The sequence below is a fragment of the Telmatherina bonti genome (genome assembly GCF_933228915.1).
Source record: "Telmatherina bonti genome assembly, chromosome: 17".
Classification (NCBI taxonomy): domain Eukaryota; kingdom Metazoa; phylum Chordata; class Actinopteri; order Atheriniformes; family Telmatherinidae; genus Telmatherina; species Telmatherina bonti.
The window spans coordinates 12,406,668-12,428,577 of NC_136615.1; the positions used below are offsets into that span (position 1 = coordinate 12,406,668).

At 36.9% G+C, this 21,910-nt stretch overlaps 3 protein-coding genes across 4 annotated transcripts; 1 reads left to right on the forward strand and 2 right to left on the reverse strand.

The window, feature by feature from the left end:
- Window positions 1-291: 291 nt before the first annotated feature.
- Window positions 292-1,377, reverse strand: foxd1 (forkhead box D1; the record flags this gene model as incomplete). The annotated part of the gene is made up of 1 exon (XM_079257122.1): window positions 292-1,377. The coding sequence occupies one exon, from the start codon at window positions 1,375-1,377 to the stop codon at window positions 292-294; it is 1,086 nt and encodes a 361-aa protein (XP_079113248.1).
- Window positions 1,378-7,875: 6,498 nt separating this feature from the next.
- On the forward strand, window positions 7,876-12,559 carry btf3 (basic transcription factor 3). 2 transcript variants are annotated; one of them, XM_079256779.1, is made up of 6 exons: window positions 7,876-8,001; window positions 10,279-10,347; window positions 10,624-10,737; window positions 10,807-11,008; window positions 11,115-11,171; window positions 12,058-12,559. In XM_079256779.1, exons 2-6 carry the CDS (start codon window positions 10,279-10,281, stop codon window positions 12,102-12,104), a joined length of 489 nt encoding a protein of 162 aa, XP_079112905.1. In that variant the 5' UTR covers window positions 7,876-8,001; the 3' UTR covers window positions 12,105-12,559. The 2 variants fall into 2 exon arrangements, with proteins under 2 accessions (XP_079112905.1, XP_079112906.1); XM_079256780.1 differs by having other exon boundaries at window positions 7,890-7,938.
- Window positions 12,560-14,090: 1,531 nt separating this feature from the next.
- On the reverse strand, window positions 14,091-20,622 carry ankra2 (ankyrin repeat, family A (RFXANK-like), 2). Its single transcript, XM_079256633.1, has 9 exons — window positions 20,529-20,622; window positions 19,889-20,238; window positions 19,611-19,769; window positions 19,462-19,527; window positions 17,913-18,010; window positions 17,697-17,822; window positions 17,450-17,516; window positions 16,833-16,913; window positions 14,091-15,254 (listed from the first exon to the last, which is right to left on the reverse strand). The coding sequence occupies exons 2-9, from the start codon at window positions 20,181-20,183 to the stop codon at window positions 15,199-15,201; spliced, it is 948 nt and encodes a 315-aa protein (XP_079112759.1). The 5' UTR covers window positions 20,184-20,238; window positions 20,529-20,622; the 3' UTR covers window positions 14,091-15,198.
- Window positions 20,623-21,910: the final 1,288 nt, after the last annotated feature.

The following is a 21,910-nucleotide window of genomic DNA, read 5'->3' on the forward strand; positions in this document are numbered from 1 at the left end:
CAGTGACTGAAAGGAATCACTTCATGGAAAATACAAGGAAAGTTCGTGGTTTAAAAATCTGCTTCACTTCGGAAAAAAAACAAAACAAATTCATATAAATATCTTCATAAACAGCATGAATATTAGGCACAAGTAGTGTTTTATATGTCCATCATTCAGCTGCGTGCTATCAAACAAACATACAAAAATAATCCTACCTTCAAAGAGGGGCGTTTTTTTGTTTTTGTTGTGTCTTTAAAAAAAAAAAAAAAAAAAAAAAAAAAAAAAGTTTCTTGATAAGTTTAAGACATTTTAACAGGCGCTAGTGCCGCCGACAACTCGGTTCGGGAAGTTTTCAACCGGGTGTAAAACTGCTCCGGGGTGAATGGTCTGCGGCTGGCCGGCCGCTGGAAGCCCCAAAGAGGATGGTAAGACTGGAACAACTACCGGGGAAGTCCTGGAGGGGCTCAGTGAGCCCCCGATGATACTCTCTATGGAGAAGGGAGACCGTTGCAGGGGAGAGCTCGACTTCTGCACAGGAGAACCAGCCTGCACGTTGGCTGAGCCCAGACTGGAGCTGAGCTGGGGATAAAACCTACTTCTGGTTAAGTCCGTGCCGGTGGGCATCAACGACGGTGAAGGGATAATGGTCCCCGAGTGAGAATGAGAATGCCTGGAGTGCTGCTGTTGCTGTTGCTGTTGTTGTTGCTGCTGGAAAGCAAAAAGCGCAGAGTGTGTGTGGTAGGACTGGAGCTGGATGCCGTATCCACCGCAGCTGTACGGTCCGTACCCATACGCAGCAGCAGCGGCGGCGGCGGCGGCGGCGGCGGCGGGGATAAAACTGTTGTGTTCCCGCAGCAAGTCCTGCGTCTGCTGCCGCTTGAAGCGTTTCCTCCGCCTCAGAAAGCTCCCGTTGTCGAACATATCAGCCGACTCTGGGTCCAAGGTCCAGTAGTTGCCCTTGCCCGGATTCCCGGGTTCCCTTGGTATCTTAACAAAGCAGTCATTGAGGGATAAGTTGTGTCTGATGGAGTTCTGCCAGGCCGGGAACTTCTCTCTGTAGTAAGGGAAGCGGTTGCTGATGAAGTCGCAGATCTCGCTGAGGGTGAGCCGCTTTTTAGGACTCTGCAGGATGGCCATGGTGATTAAGGCGATGTAGGAGTAAGGAGGCTTCACCAGGGTGTTCTTGCCCGCCGGCTTGTAGGTATCCCGTGAGGAGGTGGAGCTGTCCAAGCATGGAGAGGGAGACCCGGCAAGGAGGATGCCGTCGTGCATCTGCGCCACCTCGTCCACGTAGGAGCGCGTCTGGTTGTCCCCATCCTCGCCTTCACCGACCACATCTATATCGGTCTCCTCCGACAGGATGGAAGCATCCGACATCTCTGAACTCAAAGTCATGGCTCTCTCACGGCTGTGCCCTCCGAAGGAGATGGAGAAGACGGTGGGATGCACAAGCTGCCCTGCCCTCCTTCGTCAAAAACTCATATGAGGAGCGGAAGAGGAGAGGAGCACGTGTTGCCGCCAGAGAGGAATGTCCACTTGTATTCTTCCGCTATTTCCATATGTTTTTAGGTTTTTTAATCACCAACTACAGAGCAGCTCCCCCCCCCAGACTGAGGACTAAGCGGGGAAACCTGCAAAAGGGGGTAAACCTGAATCAAACAGGGGGCGGATCTTCTGGCGGTATTTATACTGCCTCTCTGATCACATGGTGGGGAAACGTCACTGAGACAAACGACAAGAGAGGAAACAAAAATAAGAGAAAAAGCTCTTTGGTAATTAACGGAGTGGTTTTTATGGAAAAGAAAGAAAGGAACAAAAGTTTAGTGTGGCCTCCATCCTTTGTGGTGGTCTTTCAGAGCAATATGGTCTACACATAATCTGAGGTTTTTCCATGCATTTGTGCAAAATATATTTAGACCTCATAAAAGACCTTAAAGAAGGTTGATTGCACAAGTTATTGTTTGATAGAAAGGGATAAGTTATTAAGTCATAAGCTTACAATAGTTTAATATGATGCGTTCAGGGGCAGCTGACATGTACTTTTTTTTTATTTTTGAATTTATATTAAATTTACCAATAAGCCGCAAAGTGTTTGGATGAAAAGAAATATGACATTTTTGTTTTTAATGACAGTATGAATATTATTTTAAGGAAGGATGATGAGGTATTTCGCGTCTTATGAAACAGTTTACTGGCAGGGTGCGGGCCACCACAGTCAGGCAGCTCAGTTTGCGTGATCCGGTAGTTCTCTAGATTATCCGCGAGCCATTTGTAATGGAAAAGAGTCAGCTGTTAACTCGAATCAGTCACGGGTCATGCAGAGCATGCAAGTCCCACATACAAGGCCTCTGCCGCGCAGCGTCTGGAGCGTGATGCTGTGTGAGTGTTTGTGGACATTTGTGTTCGTTTCAACTCATTTTAGGAAGATAAGAGTGTAGAAGTAATCTTATAGGCAGTCTGTTTTCTTTGACAAAGCTTAGGAACAAATAGGCTTATTTTTTTCCTTTCCCCCCCCTCATAAATCAACAAACATTTGGGAAACTGTTTATCTTTAGTGGATCACAAGGGAAGAATGTAAAATATGGGTAAGCCAATTAAAATTTGTGTTGAAAATATAAATAAATAACACATATCAGTTTTCAGTAAATGATTGTATATCAAAACGGACCTTGTACATGGTTTAAATGCTATCAAATGCTATCAAATTAGAATAATAATAGTAAGTTAGGTCTTTAAAACACACTTTGAGTGTGTTTTGTTTGAGGTTGGACTCTGAGTTGTTTTACTTTTTGGGCATAAAAGTAATTATCTGTTGCTGAGATTGTCACTGTAAAGGATTAGCCTACATTATACATCAGCTTTGGTTCTGAATTTAATCAAACTGTGTCAAAGAACGCGGACTAACCAAAGCATCTCTGTGCTCTTCTAGGTTATTGGAGAAAAAAAGGAAGAAAATAAAGAAACACAAGATAACTTAATCTACAGTTGGTATAACTTAGCTCCCCTATAAATATGCACATGCATCCGTTGAATTTCTTCTAGCAACTCAAAAGACAAGATAAACTTACTTTGGGGCTTTTAGCTGTTCTCATTCAGGTTCTGTGCGTCCTCATAACTTTTTTTTTTTTCCAACGTTCCCTTTTGTACAACACCATCTAGCGGTAAAGTTGCGTCGCACTAACCAGGGCATCAGCCGAATGATGCAGGCCTGCTTGATGTATAATCTCTGTCACAACAAGAATGACCAACACCCCCAACTTAACTAAAGTCTCACCCTGACCTTTAGCTGAAGCCTGGTAGGCCTGTAACAGAGTGTTTCCCTCCTGGTCTTTTGCCTGCGCAACAACGCGCTGGTGCCATTCTGTGTTTACCCTTTATCATTTTCTCACACCACCACTGACAGTATTTAGGCATATATATATATATATATATATATATATATATATATATATATATATATATATATATATATATATATATATATATATAATTTCTCATATGGCTAGAATTTCAGCCAAAACTGATTAAAAAAAGAGGTCGATGATATGCAACTTTTTAAGAGCAATTACGAGATTTGCGTTTATTGCATCACATTTTCTTGGGTTCATGCGAATATTATTGGCATTTGAAACACGCTTTAATTTGTGGGATAGTTTTTTCCTCTGTCTTTTCATCATAAAATGATAAAGAAATACATCTCGAATATATTTAACACGACAAGGGTTACGTATAAATTTCTACAAAATACCTGAAATTTCATTTGTGCATGTAAACAATAACGGTTTAACTCACCGAGGGAGAGAGAAAGAAGAAAAAAAAAAAAAACACTTTAAGCACCCCCCATCCCTCCCTCCCTCTCACCACCACCCACTCCACCCGCGATTTCAAGGTGCCCATATCACGGGAAGATTTTTTTCCTCTTTCTAAACACAAGCCTTCTTTGCCTCTTACAGCCATTGGGTGTCCCCGCTTTTGAGAAATACAAGATTATGCATGAGGGAAATAGAGGCGAAATATTGTCATCCTGTTTGTTCCTTATGTTCTACATAAACTGCTTCCAGCATGGGACAAACAAAACATTTTACCTCTGTCCTCACTGGAATAAAAAAGCACACATAAAATTAAATACAAACAATAAAAATAGGTTTACCTTATGGGGACACTGAATCCACAGCACTGGAAAAATGACTAAATTGTGCACAACAGAGCTGATTTGTCAATGTTTGTATTTTTATGGCATGTTTGTGGCATGTATATTATGCTGTGATATATTTGCAAGTCAACAGTCAGTGAGGATTTCTCCCCAGGAAAGAAAAAATTATTTGTGAAAACAAATATGAATAATAATAATTACTTTTCATATTAAAATTATACTTGTGTGGTATTTTGTAATTATTCTATAAAAAAAAAAAAATCAACTTAATGTAAAAGTAACTAAACGATGCCACCATCTACCAACTTAAATAACAGCTAGTTTTAATCACTAAAAAGTTTTTATTTGAAATGAAATTTTCCAAAATTCATAAAGAAAAACTTTAATCATCACAAACTGGCATAAGAATGCAGAGCAGTCAATATGCCAGCACTGCTTTGCTAAATGCTAATACACTTATATAATTTGTTAATACACAAATGTGAAGCAATGTCCCAATTTTTGAGTTCTGACTGTTTTTACAGCCACTCAGAGATGAATATGAAATAGACCTTCTTTAGGTGGCCTATGGCTCATTCAGTTAAGGCAAAATTGCAAAGATAGTTTTATGGTTTTGGTTTAAATTGTCCCCCTTTTGAGTGTTACCTGCTCAGGAAGTGAGTCGAAATGGGGCCAGATAAGGTTTAAGGGAAGTGTCACTTCTGGCTCATGTGCTGCATTGCTTACCTGTTTGAGTTTGGTGTTATGCAAGTGGATTTGGACCAGTTTAGGCTCAGAAATAGTACATTAAGCCACATTTAAACCTACAATGGACCACTTATGGTGACCTGAATTTGGCCAAGAAATGGAGATGGTTCAGTTTGAGCAACCCGATTCTGATCAATACTTGTATCAGTGCTTTTGGATACCTGAGAGGATTGATATGATCATTAAAGGGGAGAAGGTCTGATTGAGAGACATCCACTGAGACACATTTTTATAACTTATTTTACAATCATCCTCAGAAGATAAACTGAAGGAGAAGAAGTAAAACATAGCTATGTTCTCATGTGTATTTCCCAATCTGCCTGAATGATAGTTTAGAATTCCTTCAAGAGGAATTACACACATAGGGTTTTTAAAAACTTGTCTTTCTGTCTACAGACAAGCATCATCGTCTAAATAACTTCATCTGAAGTTCCAACCAATCTTCATCTGATTATCTACTGGACCATAATCCATATTTGTCTGTTCATTGAAATGACCTAGCAAGAGAAAACTGAAAGCAATATTTACTCCAGCAACCATCTACACCTGCTCTGGAATAAAATTCACTCCATCTTAACGGTGGAGGATTTGACGAGAGCAATTACCTCAATAAGGAGCAATTATTTAATGGTTCTTCTGTGAAACTGCAGTCACTTTCTGTACTCCATCTTAATTCAAATATAAAAAGAAATTTTTGTGGTTTATTATGTATTTGTTTTGTGAGAAAGATTTTTTTTTTTTGCTCTCATACTAATCTGTTCATCACTCTCTAAATTTATGGTGTCCCAGTTATTACATTCATAGTAATAAGTATAAATTCATTTAAAATAAACTAATCATAAAGGACCAAACTATAATATTTTAAAACGGCACTACTGAAAGAACTAAGGCTAATGTTACATCTGTCTTCCTTTTTCTTCTCTGAGATCCGTCCAGCAAGGAAAAGTCACTCTGTTGACTATTGTCTCATCTCTTGCTCTGTCACTTTCTCTGTCTTTTCTGCACTTCCTCTGATAAGGTCCTTCTTGCAACTCTTTACTGAATCAGTCATGATTTATGTCGCACATCAGTCAGTGTTGATATTCAATGTGACATGTGTCATTGTGCAAAAAGAAAAAAAGCTGCCGTGATGCTTGGGCGGGTAAAACAAGATATGAAGTGTTATTTCTCAGGATGCTGAAGGGCAATAACAGCTCCAGAAATAAATATAACAATGAATATTATTATGCTATCATAATATGAGTCAGAAGTACAGAGGTTTGCATTCAGAAACTTATGTAGTTTTGTTTTACCAACGCAAACATTTTATCTGTTGAATTGTTCGCGATATTTTAGCACTTCTTGATTGGACTGATATCCTCGTCACGTAACTGCAGGAACTTTTATTTTCAAATATCTGTATTTTAAATTATGATTGTAATATTGTTTTGTTTGCTAAACTGACGTGTTTTCAGTTTAACTACTGTTTTCAAATATTGTGTGCATTTGTGGATTTTTTCAAGTGATATACTAATGGTCTTTTCAAGCTTTTGTGCCCAACCTCCAAGAAAACATACATCAGTGTTTGTAACCTCTAACCCCAGACTGAATATTTATTCATGTCATATATCACAGCGGTCATCGTGCAGTCAGCCTAAGGCAACTAAGGCAAGAAAATGGCCATAATCGGCATATATAAGGAGGATAAAGTGGTTTATTATGTTCACCAATGTGAAAAAACCAGCTTCTCTAGTGGCGGTAATGTCAAATTCAGATTTTAAATATGGCATATGTACTACTAACTTTGTTTATGTGTCAATAAATTAAGGTGCTAATTTCTTAGATTTATCTCTGCATTAATAGTTAAATTTTGAAACAAATTTTTTACGCTGGCACCCCCAAATTTATTTGATAAAGACTATACTTTTTTTAAATGATCTGGTGACCCACACAATGTTTATGACCCCCAGTTTGAGAACCACTGTACTGAAGGGTGTGTGTATGTGCATATATGTATGTATGTATGTATATATATAAATATATATAAATATATATATATATATATATATATATATATATATATATATATATATATATATATATATATATATATATATATATATATATATAAATATCTATCTATCTATTTATCTGTCTATCTATCTATCTATCAATCTACATATATATATATATATATATATATATATATATAAACCACCAGGGACGTGGGAAGCTGGAGCCTATCCCAGCTGGCTTTGGGCAAAAGACAGGGCACACCCTGGACAGCTCGCCAGTCCATCGCAATATATATATATATATATATATATATATATATATATATATATATATATATATATATATATATATATATATATATATATATATATATATATGTACACATATATATATATGTACACATATATGCATGTATAGTAGTTCAAGTTCACATATATAGCACATTTCTACAGCAGCAGCCGCCCAAAGTGCTAAACAATAAAACAACACTCAACAATTTAATATTAAACACTGCACATAAAAAAAAAGAAAAAAAAAGAAAAAAATCTGGACACAAAACAATATACAAAAAGAAAAAGAAAAAGCTCAGGTATGACCAAATGCCAGAGCAAAGAAGTGGGTTTTAAGGACAGACGTAAAATCAGAGACAGATTGAGCAGCTCCGATGTGAAGGGGAAGGCTATTCCATATCTGAATATATAAATTTATATATATATATATATATATATATATATATATATATATATATATATATATATATATATATATATATATATATATATATATATATATATATGTGTGTGTGTGTGTGTGTGTGTGTGTGTATAGTTTATAGTTTTATAATGAGAGAGAGAGAGAGAGAGAGAGAGAGAGAGAGAGAGAGAGTTCTGTTGATGTTGCACCTCAGACTGGTGGAGTTGCTGCATGCAACCTACAACCTGCAAAGCTAAACTCGGGGCAGTAAAGACCCATTTCATGTCGCACTTCTTGCTGTACGTCACTTCCTCCCTCCTCTCTCGCTTCCATCTTGCTCCCCGCATGTGTCTGCTGTTAGTTTACAGGTCAGTGAGGAGCTTTAAATACCTTGTTCCCTGCACTGTTACACCCTGATCCGACGACAAGAGGTAAACGAAAGCCTTTCTCGACTGGATGGCAGAAATCCGCCGGGGTTTGATGCTAACGCTACTGACGGTTTTGTGTGGCAGAGTGAGGGGCTGTGACAGGCCGTACACCCACAAGCTGCTGCTTAGCCAGGGAGCTAGCTGCATTTAGCATGCAAGTTCTTGTTCAAAAGCTCCACCACACCTCGTTTCGATTCAATTAGTCTACTGAAATTGTCCTAAAGTAAACTATGGTTATCTTTGTATATTATGTTGGTCTTTCTTAACCCATTTTTAATCATCTATTATTTAATTCTTCACTAGTCTTATCTTTGGTGGGACTAAACATGCACAAGCAAAGATATGGAAAACTTTACCTTTCGGGAGCGACTAACTTCATAAAATAGACAGTGACACATAGAGCTGCTTCTAAACGTCATGTCTCGCTTTAAGAAGAAGAAGAAGAAAAAAAAAAAAAAAGAAAACAAAAAACCCCGTAAGCTTATCGTTTATTACCACACCCACACGACTGGTGTTACTCCCTGCAAGTGGGCGTTTATATTTGTGTTTAACTTCTGGGTTTGTTTTTCTTCTTCTTCCTGTTTTCTCTCAACATTGAAGACTACTTTGTTTATTTTTCTGCCACATTTGTGAACTAATTGTCAAGTTGTACTTAGATAATGGTGGGTATCAAATATGTAATAAGAAAATGTGACTGATTGGTATTATGGACTGAGAGGGCAAAAATTTAGACTTGGGCAACAAAGGGGGAAAAAAAACCTGAACTCTTGATGTCTTATGAGAAAAGATCAGATGGCTTATTTTAAAATGAGGCATTCTTCCAATTAATACACTTTTTGGTAGGCTACATTATTTATTGAAATTTTTATTTTTAAATAATCTTTAGGATGTCTTTCTTTATATTTGTGATATGTAATTTTACCAAAGTGGTAGAAAAGGTTTCTGAATAATTAGATGATAATTAAAATTATGTAGATTATGTTATAACTTGTGGAAGACCACCAGAATCAAAATGCCAAGTGAAAGAATATGTTTTCTAAGAATAATGCAAGTTATGCATGGTAATTTTAGTCAAGAGGTGTCCAAAGTTGGTCCTCGAGAGCCGCTGTCCCGTAGGTTTTCAATGTGTCCCTATCTCAACACACCAATGAAGTTCTACACAGGGACTGCTTAATTTGAGACAGGTGTGTTGGAACAGGGGTATATGGAAAACCTGCAGGACATCGGCCCTCGAGGACCAACTTGGGAAACCCGTTTAGTCAGTACTGATGTCTACCAAAGTACATGTACAGTTGTCTAAACTACAACAAAATCGCAACTCCTAAATTGCATCTTTGTGACATTACCCATGCAACCAGATGTGACCTCTGAACTGTCAACACTTTGACCTTTACATCAGATTCTGAAAGGCGTGTTCATTAGAAGAGCTAAGTTGCAATGGATTTGGCTTTTTTTTTTCATACCACATTATGTACAGTAAATGCAGCGAGACTGTAGCCTGGAGGCTTAATGCCATCTTTGTTTTAAATCTTTTGCTAGTTTTTTTTTTTTTTTTTTTTTTTTTTTGTATCCACCTACCTGCTGTGTTGGGGTTTTGCCTAAATTTGCCACCTTTTTTTTTTCTTTTGTTTGTTTTTTACACAATAGAAAATTTATGCTAGTTAAACCCAAATAAATCCTAATAATACTTGAGATAACTCTTTACTTTAAATGGTGAACACAAACTGTCCTTTATGAATTATTAACTTAATTCCTGCAAATGCCTTATTGACCCTAAGATAATTAGGCAGCTTGGAACTTATTTACCCAGTTTGCCACAGGGTAAATAAATCAATGAGTCATGAAACAAAAACTTAGGTCAGTTTATAAACAGCAGTAAAGATAAGGAGCTGTGGAGGTGAAAGAGACACAATATCTGCAGTGTCTTTCATATTGAACACTGTCATATAGTCTTGAATTGCATCTTTGCAGTGTCTCAATAACAATCATATTGACTTTAAACTTGAATAACCTTTTAACTGGTTGTGCATGTTTAGATAATATAGGCCTAATTTCAAGAAAAGGGCAAAATAATAATTATGTTTTACAACTTTGAAGTCTCTAAGTTGAATCTGTCCATTTCCACTCTGCATGATGTGCATTTTGTCCTGCATCGTCAACTTTCACAATTTTTTTCCCATTGTTTGAAATGTACTGTCTTCAACATTGTGTCATCCAATTTACATTTAGTGCAAGCAAACGTGCTTGTGACATTGACAATGGGATGCTTTTTTTCTTTAGATGAAAGAAGCAATTATGAATCAAGAAAAACTCGCTAAACTACAAGCGCAAGTCCGCATCGGCGGAAAGGTAACTGTTCAAGAAATGATAAATTAATTTTTGTGTTTTCTCTGTGTTTTGTGAAATATACAATGTCCATGAGTCTGCTTCAGGATGTGAATTTCTTTTTTATTAGTGGACTTAAATTTCTGAAACACTGACATGACGACTAAACTCGAATGATTGGGAAAAAGTCTTGAATTAGAGACTTGAGGTTTAAATATTCAGCCTACAGATTATGCTTGTAACAGAGAATGATACAGTCTGTTAAGTAGCTGAAGCTTTACACGTTTTCTGTCCCTACAGGGTAGTGCTCGCAGAAAGAAGAAGGTTGTACACAGAACCGCAACTGCGGATGACAAGAAGCTCCAGTTCTCCTTAAAGAAACTCGGCGTGAACAACATCTCCGGTATTGAAGAGGTGGGTGGAAAGCTTCTTCTGAGATTCCTGTCTTTAATTTTGTTGCTAACATGTTTTGTCCTGTTCTAGGTTAACATGTTTACAAATCAAGGAACAGTCATCCACTTCAACAATCCCAAAGTCCAGGCATCACTTGCAGCCAACACTTTCACCATCACGGGCCACGCTGAGACCAAGCAGCTGACCGAGATGCTGCCCGGCATCCTGAACCAGCTGGGAGCCGACAGCCTGACGAGCCTCAGGAGACTCGCTGAGGCCCTTCCCAAACAGGGTCAGCATCCTCCCAGTATACTCAACTTGTAAAGTTGCAGATAACTGTATTTTCTGTTTAGTCAGACGTGCATGAAGACAAGTTTTTGCCCTTTTTTTTTCTACAGCTGCAGATGGAAAAGCGCCGATTGCAGCAGTAGAAGAGGAAGACGACGATGTTCCAGGTGAGAGAGGAATTTTTTTTTGGTTTTTTTTTAAAATGTTGTTGCTGCATGCTAAAGTTCATGCATAGCAGTCTGTCAGCATCCAACTGGTCTTATTTGGTAATACATGTTCACACTCTTTGATGGCTGCTGTATGTTTTTTTTTCTTCTTCATTTCTCAGTCAAACTCGGCAGCTTTGCTTTTCTTTTGGCTTGTGAGAGGGGTCACACGAAGGGGATTCATCAGTTTTGATGATGTGCAATGTGGAGTTTTGTTTGAATCTCAAGTTCATTGTTTATAAAATTGTACAGTTGGGTTTGTGTTTCTTTGTGGAGAAAATGGAGCAAACACATGAGGTTGCCATTAGAATAATCTGAGTTTTTCCCAGGACTTCTCTCCTTCTAGCTTGAGTCTTACTAATGCAACAAACGATTACATATGTATTCAGCAATTGGAGCGCTTGATGGCACAGGGGTTAACAGCCATTGCCATCACATTGTTATTGGAGTCAAGTTTCCTCTTTGTTCCCCCACCAAAGGGAACATGTTTACCCAGACCTTTTGAATTGTTTCCATTTTAACCCTTGACCCTCTGAGACATGACTTGGACAGGCAGATTTCTCACATTTCATGGAGTAATTGTTGCCAACTTTTTGATGCTCTTTGCCACAATTTTTACAGCTGCTCTCAGGAGTTGAGGGCCTCATATGTCGAGCACATTGCACTCTGTATGGAAGCAGGAGGGATGAGCATAGAATTGGGAGTGCGTTACAAAAAGTATCACGTTTCGGATAAACACACTTTTCCTGAATTGTGCTCTGCCACCATTGAGACCGATTTGCGCAGATGGATACGACCTTCTTCCCCACACTCAATCAATTCACGGCTAAATCTTTTGTTGTTTCAGATCTGGTGGAGAATTTCGACGAAGCATCCAAAGATGAGGCCAACTAGAGGAAATGGGAAGTGTCAGAACTTGACAGCACCATGTGGAGCAAGAAATGCAAAGAGGTGGAAATTTAACAGTTTAAACATCTGAAAAGATGAGTAATGTGGCAACTTTTTGGCTGGGAGCATTCTGTAATCTGTACAACACTTGAGCAAATTACATGCAAACTCTGAAGTGGATTTATTTTTTTAAGTACATTTGTAGAGTAGTACTCTGATGTATTAAAACTAGGGTAGCAGTATTTTGGTGTATTTGAGTACTCATTCCAGCTATTTGCCACAGGATGCTCCAGATGCTTGTGCTTTGTGGTCTTTATCTCCAGTTGGAGTGAGAGATTGTGTGTAAAATGTGGTGCTCAAAGCCCCTCCTGTACATCCGTTTCCTCTGTTACTGAACCTTAATTCTGTGGCCTCCTTAAAACCACCTTATCTGGAATAAACCTTTGCTACTGTCAACAAAAGGCCTTAGTTGTTGTTTTTTTTTAGTTCTATTTCATCAGCTGAGACACAAGATGTGTTTACATGACCACTTTTAATCAGATTAATAGTCCAGTCTGAATTTAAAAAAAAAGTGTAAATATTTCATTCAGATCAGATTAGTCTGATCCAATGTTCAGATTTATTTATTTTTTAATCTGATCAAGAGGGGAAACTTAAACCTTTTTTAATATCCAACAGGAATATCTTGCCATATATGTTTTAACTGATTGTGTCCAAATAAAATAAGTGTTTTCTGCACATCCTCCAACATGAGGATGAGACCCTGAAGCAAGTTTCCATAAAATGAAAAACATGGCTGATGCAAAGCTGTGTCACTTACAGACACTTTTCCTGGTGACCACATAAAATAGATTATTTTTAATATCTTGAAAAAATATTTCTTCATTTATAAAAATGAAATTCTTGGGAACAGCCATCCACTGAGGCGTTTCAGCTACAGCAGCAGCCTCTGTTCTTGGCCTGTAAAGAGTGACCTTAGCTTTAAAGGTCTTGTTTTATGTTTGTTGGCAGCATGAAAGCTGGAAGCTGTTGAGCTGGGAATAAAGTAGGGGAAAACATTTTTCTTCTGTTATTGATGGCACCGTGCAGTTAAAGCTACTGTAGACCAATAAGAATGGCTGTGTGTGTGCAGGCTGGTCTCTCATGACAATGCAAACCTATTTTTCCTCATTCTTGCCTTTTTCCTCTCCATCCTTCCTGTGGCCTGCTACTTGACCACAATTTACTCTGCACTTATTTGCCTGTTGTACTTTTACTCCTTTTCAAAATAGTTGCTACTTAATTCTTAGGACGGCTGAGGAAGCTGTAAGTAAGGAAGTACATGCACATCCTTTTGTGGAGGTCTTCTCTGGCATCTTTGTGTCATGGTGAGTTATCCCAAATTGTAAACAGAAGTAAAAAATACAAATGTAAGTATTGTCTTGAAGCTAATCTGTCTACTGCTGCACCATAGCAAATGTTATATAATTTGTTGAAGACTTATCTGCTCAGCTTGTCTTGCTTGTCATATTTCAGGTGAGAGGGACTAAAGACTCGTATGAAAATGTTTCAATTAAACCACAAATATTTACCCTAAAATTAAGTAAAGAGTGCATGACCAAGACCATTTTGTCAAATATTGATGTGCATACAATTAAGAGTGTTTTAGGTATGGTATAATCAATGCATTACCCATATTCATATACAGAATCTGTGTGAAGTCACTGTAATAGAAGCAGATGAACAATTGCCTACAAATCTGGGAATGAAAGCTCTTTCATACTTCTAAACAAGTATATCTTGGTTATTTCTCTGGCATTATTGTGATTATCAGTTAAAGTGTAAGACTAATCTGTAGAACCCTTCAGTTTATATTTATTTTTGTTAAACATATCATGAAATTAAATTCTTTGCAATAACTTTTTATTGAAAGTCTCCAGAAATAACATTGGATAAAATTTGAGCTCTACAATATACAGAGAACTCTGACTGACATGAGCTCTGACAGTTCCCATAAAGAAATGTTTATATTTTTCAACTTATGTTTAATATTTTTAATTTATGTTTAAGTTTCTTAACTTTGATTTAAAGTAAAACACTTCAGTGTCAGTAAGTAGAGTACTACAGTGAATTACTGTTGGTGAAGTAAAAAGATGGCATTTTCCAGATTTTACTTCAGTCATATTGATTAACACTCATGCCATCTTCATTTCTGTCACTATAAACACTGATTTTAGACAATCACATGGAAAAATGTCTTTACAGAAAGACAACTGACACCAGAGTGTTTTTTTTTTTTTACACATAACTTATGATTTGTACAGTTGTTAAAGAAACCATGGATGGAAATCAGCCTTTGTCTAAAATCTGACGTGTTTACATAACATGCTTTCATGTAATGTCCATTAACATTCGCTGTACCTTCCAAATACACTTGTGAAGAGATGAAACCATAAAAAAAAAAGCAACTCAAACAACTTCATACAAAATTGCAAAAGAAAAGCAACACAATATCCTTGTAGGATATTTAATTGCAGTGTGAGGTCTTTCAAAATTCACAATACGTCTCAACATCAACAGATCCACAACGGTCTAAATTATTCAAATAAATAAGTCCTTTACAAACAAAACAAACCTCTTCTACTTAATACTCAACAAACAGCTTGGCAGCATCATATAATCACAGTTTGTACAGTGTGCCTCTGCAATTATGCGTGTGATTTTAACCATAAAAACCATTTAGCACTCTGGTAAATTGTTTAAGGAAACAGAGATGGGAAAGGGGAATGGGGTAATTATTTAACGAACATTTAATTAAAGCAGAACCTGAAACTTTACGTAAACCTCACAGTTTAATTAAAATAAGTGAAGATGTCAACTTAGCATCTGTCAGTGAATCCGGATTAGACTTCAAATGCTCAGGTATGTAAGAAAAAGTGCAAAAGCTGAAAGTTCTTGTGTATCTGGCCACTAAAATAAATAAATATATGATGCAATTCTGTTGAAATATCTGTCAAAGGAGCTTGAGATTCCTGCAGACTGACTGCCAGGGCATGATATATGATTGTCCAGCACCCACCAATGTCCTTCTGGTATTTTGTTCTCCTCCACATGCAACAGTTCACTCTCTAATTCCCATCAGTAGCTTCAGTAGATGTGCCTCCATCACCTGTTGGACTAAACAGACAGACATGCTGTGTTTTAATACACAAAGCCATAGTAATGTAGGGAGGACAGCCCAAACAGATGTACTGGTGTTGCACTCGGTGCAGTGTAGTTCATGGGACATGAAAAGTAAATATTAATCAAAATATTTACATTCCCTTGAGGCCACCCTTCACTCCCGGTACAGAAAGAAAAGCTACTCTGTATTTATCTAAGAAACCACTTGTGTTTTACCGCTTCCAACAAAGCAAAAGTGGCTGGAAAGCAGCGAAGTAAAAGTCAACAACTTCTCTCCCACTCATGTCACAGTGATGTATGACAGGATAAACTCCAATCCTTTCTGCCTCCTTTAAATCAATATTGTGGGAAGACCAAAGAGCTGGCGGGTGAATTACACAGGGACACGCTGAGACAACCAACTCTTACAAGTGAGCCGGCGTTCACTTGAACAATTAACTAGTCTGGACTCATAATTCTGATGCACTTTGTTGAAGTGCCAGCAAAGACCACCAGCAGGATTATTCTAACTATTAATATTATTCGGGTCACCATTTTGGTCCACTGTGGTTGTTTTAAAGTGCTTCATCAATAAAGTTGGATTAGATCATTTTAATATTCCTTTAGACTTTTTCGACAGAAAAAAAAAAGAAAATGACAATAGAAAGAGGGAAGTTGATATTTAGACTTATTTTGGCAACAGGTGGTCATTTGATTGATTGATCGCTCTGAGCTCTTCTGTTTTTAGTTTACTAACATTCTGGATCAGTTCGTATCAAGCTCTGCACAAGTCGTTTATTGACCCATTCATATGAATGAGGTGTGCTGCTGCACTGACACATCCAACACCTGCAGGATTCGAGGACTGGTTCTGGAGTTCCCTGCTTTAGGGTATTTCACTCTTGTTCATTTACATTTATGACAAATATGTAAGCCACACAAAATGAAATTGAGATTTTGTATTTTTCCACGACAAAGCCTAAATTGTTGCTTGATAGTCAATTTTGTAAAGTAATATTTGATTATTATTAATATAACAGCAGGAAAGACAGCTGGCTGCCAACAAAAGACTAGCTGAACTACAACTTTGCCATACAAAGCAAGCTCAGTTATTGGAGATAAAATGCAACCCTTTAGAGAGTTTTATTCCCTTTCCAGCAGCACTATAGAACACCTTTAATAAGAGTCCTTTTATCTCCAGTGTGGTGACTGTAATCAACAATGTACCATAGCTGATACATTAGAATACAGGCTGCATGTAGATTATATTTCTGCAACTCCTATGGTTTTATTGCTATTGGTGAGACCAAAGACAAAGTCCCTGCCTTCATGGGATAATAAAGTACCTCTTATCTAGTTTCACTGTATACTTATGAAGGAATTAACTGAGGTTAAAATGTTGTGGATGCTGTTTGACATAATATGAAATCATGGCTCTAAGTGTTAAAAGTAACTTTCAACACATTTATTCTTTTCATTAAATTTGCATTTCCTTTCTGATACTGTCATATCTGTTCTGAGTGATTCTCAGTCTGAGTGCTGACGTGTTTTCATTCTAAATACAGCCAGAGGCTGTGTATGTCTTTCACATACCATTTCGATGGCCCATGGCCACAGCCATATCCATTGCATTGAATCCAGAGTCTGACTCGATGGTAGGGTCTGCACCGCTTTCTAGAAGACACCACAACACAATTAATGTTAACGTTTGATGAACTAGATAAAACTTCACAAATACAGCTGCTTTACTTCATCTTGAAACAAACACACAGTGTTGAATGTTTTTTTTAAAAATTTAATTTATTTTTAACTAAAAGAACAAATATTGGTTACAACAAACAACAAATAAAATAAGCTTCTTAAGTTCGAAAATGGTTTTGGAAGAAGTTGGGCACTTATCTAGTCCAATATTCCCTCGTCAATGACACTGTAAAATTTTCACTGCATGAAAAATACAGTAATACACATTAAATTCCATTACAGTGAAACTTAAACAGTGTGCAGTTGTATACACACAATAAATCATAGAATTCAACATGCATTGCTTTAAAAAAAAAAAAAAAACAACCTTATTTGCCTCATAACTTTTAATTATCTCATCTTTTATCATTTGTTTAAATTTTCCTATTGATTGACATGATTTTATTTCTTTACGGTCATTTAATGTCATTGAGAACAGATATTATTGTCATTAAAAGTTTTATTCTCACCCAACAAGATCTCAACACAGCGCACATGGTTGCCATGGACAGCATAAAGGAGAGGTGCACCTCCATTCTGAAATCCACAGAGGTAAAAACACTGCATTGTTCAAGGTTTACATCAATATTCAGAGGAAGGGTTAAGGTTAACATGCTCTGTTACTTGTTCCTGCTCAATAATTCAGTCATCATAACACTAATTAAATTCCATTATGGTACGTTAATGGTTGTCCAGTGAACAGGGAAAAACTCTCACCCAGTCATATTCATTCACATCTACTCCACAGTCGATAAGCATCTTCACGATATCTGTGTATCCCTTACTGCAGGCCAAAGACAATGCGCTTTCCCTCCCTTTGGCTAGAAGGTTGGGGTCGGCTCCCTACGGTGAAAGATGATTCAGAGTATTAAAATAGTTTTTTTTTTCCGATTCAATAAACCAATGTGATCAGATGCATTTTTGTTTACATACGTTCTGTAGTAGAAACTCAACAACAGCTATTTGTCCATGTGCAGCTGCCCACATCAGCGGGGTAAAACCCTCCTCATCTTGGAGATTAATTACAGTTTCTGTTGAAATAAATATCAAAAACACATCAAGAACAGATTTGCTTTCCATTTGCACATGGATGATATGAGATTAAAAGAAAAACAAACAAAAAAACGTACTAATAATTTAGGGGATTTCTACAGTTTTAGCACAGCAGATTTAGGACCCTCATTTGACACATTAGATACTTTGTAGGGAGTATGGACAAGCAACAGCAAATTCATAATGTACACTGTGATGATTCATACATATATCAAAGATATATCAATGATTAGTAACTGACCTTGTGCAGTTTAATAGTTTTCATATGCTGTTCAATAGGAAGCAGTACTACTGTGATGTCCCATAAGCTAAGTGCTAATGCTAATGTTTTCATAATAATAAATTATTTGAACCGCTTATTCCAATTCAGGGTCGCGGGGAAGCTGGAGCCTATCCCAGCCGGCTTTGGGCGACAGGCAGGGTACACCCTGGACAGCTCGCCAGTCCATCGCAGGGCCACACACAGAGAGACGAACAACCACACTCACGCTCACACTCACTCCTAGGGACAATTTAGAGTGACCAATTAACCTGTCATGCATGTCTTTGGATGGTGGGAGGAAGCCGGAGTACCCGGAGAGAACCCACGCATACACGGGGAGAACATGCAAACTCCACACAGAAAGGCCACTGACCAAACCAGCCAAGGATCGAACCAGCGACCTTCTTGCTGTGAGGCAAAACATAAAAAAAAACCCACATTCTAAGGGGGGTATTTACTATTTATACCCACGTGTTGTGTCAAAATTATTACAGTGTAATTTTATGCTTTCTGGTATCTATTAAATAGCAGGAGACAAGTATTGGATTGTGATCACAGGATTTTGAGCAAAGTTTTTACAAAAAATGACACAAAATGTCAGAAACTGTATGAACACTGGGTTCTGTTTGTTTAAATGTTATTTGGATTATTAAAGTATCAGTTATTATTATTATTGTAATTATATGCTTGAATAATTTATATAGTCCAAGGTGTGTATAATTATTTTGTTTGTGTACAATTCAGGGAGGAAGGGTTGAAACAGATTTTTTTTTCTTTCCTACTGTTTATCATAACATCATCAGTCATATGTAACAGGCAAAATAAATATATATTTTTTCTAAATTTTCACATAGCAATACACTTGAAAATATTTTGTGTGGATTTTTTATTAATGAGAATTTAGTGCTTTTTCCATCTTATATGACTATAAATGGGATATTCGGTAATTCTGGATTACTATTTGTTATATTCCTGCTGATATAACAAATAATAATCATTGTTCAATTTTGAAATTTTGTTCAAATGAAGCAAATGACAAAAGAGAATTTATAGTTAAATCAAATGAATAATTAGTTTGTGTTACTGTAACAATAAACAGTATTAAATATGTCACAACTGTGTAACTGAGGAACTGGACCCCATTAACAGCCTGGGTGGGCAGCTTACCTTGTTCAATCCTGCTTGCCAAAAACACCATTTCTCCTTGGGCTGCCAGCTGATGAATAGATAAAGCTGAGGAAAAAATTCATGTATCATGTTTACTTTTTTCTTTTTATTGATTTTTATTTTCTTTTGCAAACAGTGGTGGTACTTACAGTGCACCAAGAGTGGAGTGGACGAAACCTCATTGCCTCTGTGTTTATTGGTGAGTGTGGTAGACTGTTTGATAGGGGAAAAATGTTTGGTGGTGGATGGTGTGTAAACATGGCGTACTTGTATGCCTGGTGAGGGTGAAGTCTGGATATTGCACTCAGCTGTAAGTAAGAAAACATTTTTTTTAAGAAACAGGCTGACAACAACCTTAAAACCAAGCATAAGAAATAAACAATAATAGAATAGAAAATAGATGATCAACATCCATACTTATCCTCACCTTTGAATAAAACCGAAGCCACCTCCAGATCAGAGTTCACCTGGTCTTGGATGTTCTTGCTGTCTTCTTCATTGAGTGATTTCACAAATCTTGAGCAAACATTCATATCAAAGCGGTTGGGCAAAATAAACTTGATGCCCATTGCCACATTTTGAGGGTTTGTGTCATCCGGGGTTGCACCCACCGATTGCTCAGTCTTTATGGCACTCAAATCAGGCATCACGCAGATCCCTTCCATGTCTTCTGAGACCAGAGGACAATCTGCTGTCCCCTCTGTTGCAGAAATGTTGTCCATCCTCAGATCGTCTACTGAACTAATGTACGAAGATTGAAATAAAGCCACAGCACGCCTGCAGGAGTGATTATGTAAAAATTATACAAATTAACATCTCCTATTATCTCCTATATATATTTTTTTTATTTTGAACTTAAATGCAAACTCTACAAATGTTTATTTTTTATGCATGTATATAAAGCTGTAGCACCCCCAATCTACTAGCCGTTAGCAATGTAGCTATTGTTATCGTAACCTTCATTTAGTCAAATTGTCTGCCCTGGAAAATGAATTTTACCATGAAATTAGTCTTAAGCATAATCGATGACAAGAATAGTTTTGCTATAACGAAAAAATAAACCTTACTTGATAGAGCATTGCTTTGTTGAAATAAACTCCTTAATCCATCTCTCCTCTGTCTGTCGGTGTTTTGATAGTTGTGCGCATGCGCAGTTGGTCAGTTGCTTTGTGTATCCAATCTAAACTTCCCTCTATTTGGTTCCGCTTAGACATAACCGTATGGAAATCAAACATGCTCTTTTAATAAATCTAATAAAAGCAGCAACTCTTTATTTTGTTATCTTCTGTGTTATTCTTACCCAGCCATGCTTCCCTTTCTGTTTGAAAAGTCATATGTAAGGAGCGTTTCTCACCATTTGAAATATGCTCTATTTTGATAAGTTTTATTTAATTCTTTGGCAGTGTTTTTGAAGAAGCCAAAATCTAAAAATTATTGTCTTTTAGCTTTAGTTCATTTTATCAAATGTAAAATTATTATTTATTTTTTTACTACATAAGCAAATTATAACCTTTTTTTCACAAATACAAGTTGGATATATATATGTCAACTCTTTCAAGAGTTGCAAGAGTTGTTTACTATTGTGTTTTTTGTTTTTTTTTTTTTGTTTTGTTTTTTGCCTATTATTGAGCCATTTTAAGCCTTTGGGAAATATTAATATGAGTTATTAGTTTTAATGAACAAGCTGTCTGTTCTTATAGAAAAAAAGATTGTATCTCCTGAACAGTCTGTTGTCGTTTTAATTTGATTCTCCTCTTTGTGTTTTTCCATACATTTTCAGTAGGATACAGATATGGATTTCAGGCAGGAAATGTAAACAGCACACTCCCCATGTATGAAACCATGCTGTTTTTAAGTGATACAGAATGTGGTTTGGGATTTTGTTGATGAAATAAGTGCAAACCTTTAAAAAAACACTTAATGCCACATATATCTTGATCAAAGCACACATCCCCCAGAATTTTAACACAACATTGGAGGAGGACACATTTGGAAGTCATAAATGCAATTGGCACTCATTGTCATGCCCTACTGACTTTTTGTCCATGTTGAGAAGAGTTCATGTTTGGAAAATTTGCCAATACTTGTTTACAGTTAGTAGATGTCTTTCTTTGCATCATGTCATTCCTAGCTCCTTTGAAACCCATTTTTAAAAGATAACCTGGTTATAATTAGATTGTAAGTCCTTAATTAGTGGAAGATTGATATGATTTTTTTTTTAAAAATAAATGAAGTCACATTTATAATGTTTCTCTTTATAATAACTTACAGGATCACTTTAGCAGACTTTCTGGTATTTGGGAAGCTTTGACTCCAACCACCAGTAAACAGTCCCTTAATTTTTGCTAATGTAGATTGGAACATAATCTGTCAGACATTTTTACCACCTCTTTTTTCTTGCTGGCAGAAATGTGAAAGAGTTCTTAACTCACACAAGTCAACAAAATAT

Excerpts from the sequence above, each read along its gene's own strand:
- ankra2 (XM_079256633.1), bottom strand. The coding sequence starts at position 20,183 with ATGGACAACATTTCTGCAACAGAGGGGACAGCAGATTGTCCTCTGGTC. Across the intron at positions 17,823-17,912 it reads TTGAGTTTCTACTACAGAAC|GGAGCCGACCCCAACCTTCT; the intron begins GTATGTAAACAA and ends CTTTCACCGTAG. Across the intron at positions 17,517-17,696 it reads ATGTGAATGAATATGACTGG|AATGGAGGTGCACCTCTCCT; the intron begins GTGAGAGTTTTT and ends TGTGGATTTCAG.
- btf3 (XM_079256779.1), top strand. The coding sequence starts at position 10,279 with ATGAAAGAAGCAATTATGAATCAAGAAAAACTCGCTAAACTACAAGCG. Across the intron at positions 10,348-10,623 it reads AAGTCCGCATCGGCGGAAAG|GGTAGTGCTCGCAGAAAGAA; the intron begins GTAACTGTTCAA and ends CTGTCCCTACAG. Across the intron at positions 10,738-10,806 it reads ACATCTCCGGTATTGAAGAG|GTTAACATGTTTACAAATCA; the intron begins GTGGGTGGAAAG and ends GTCCTGTTCTAG.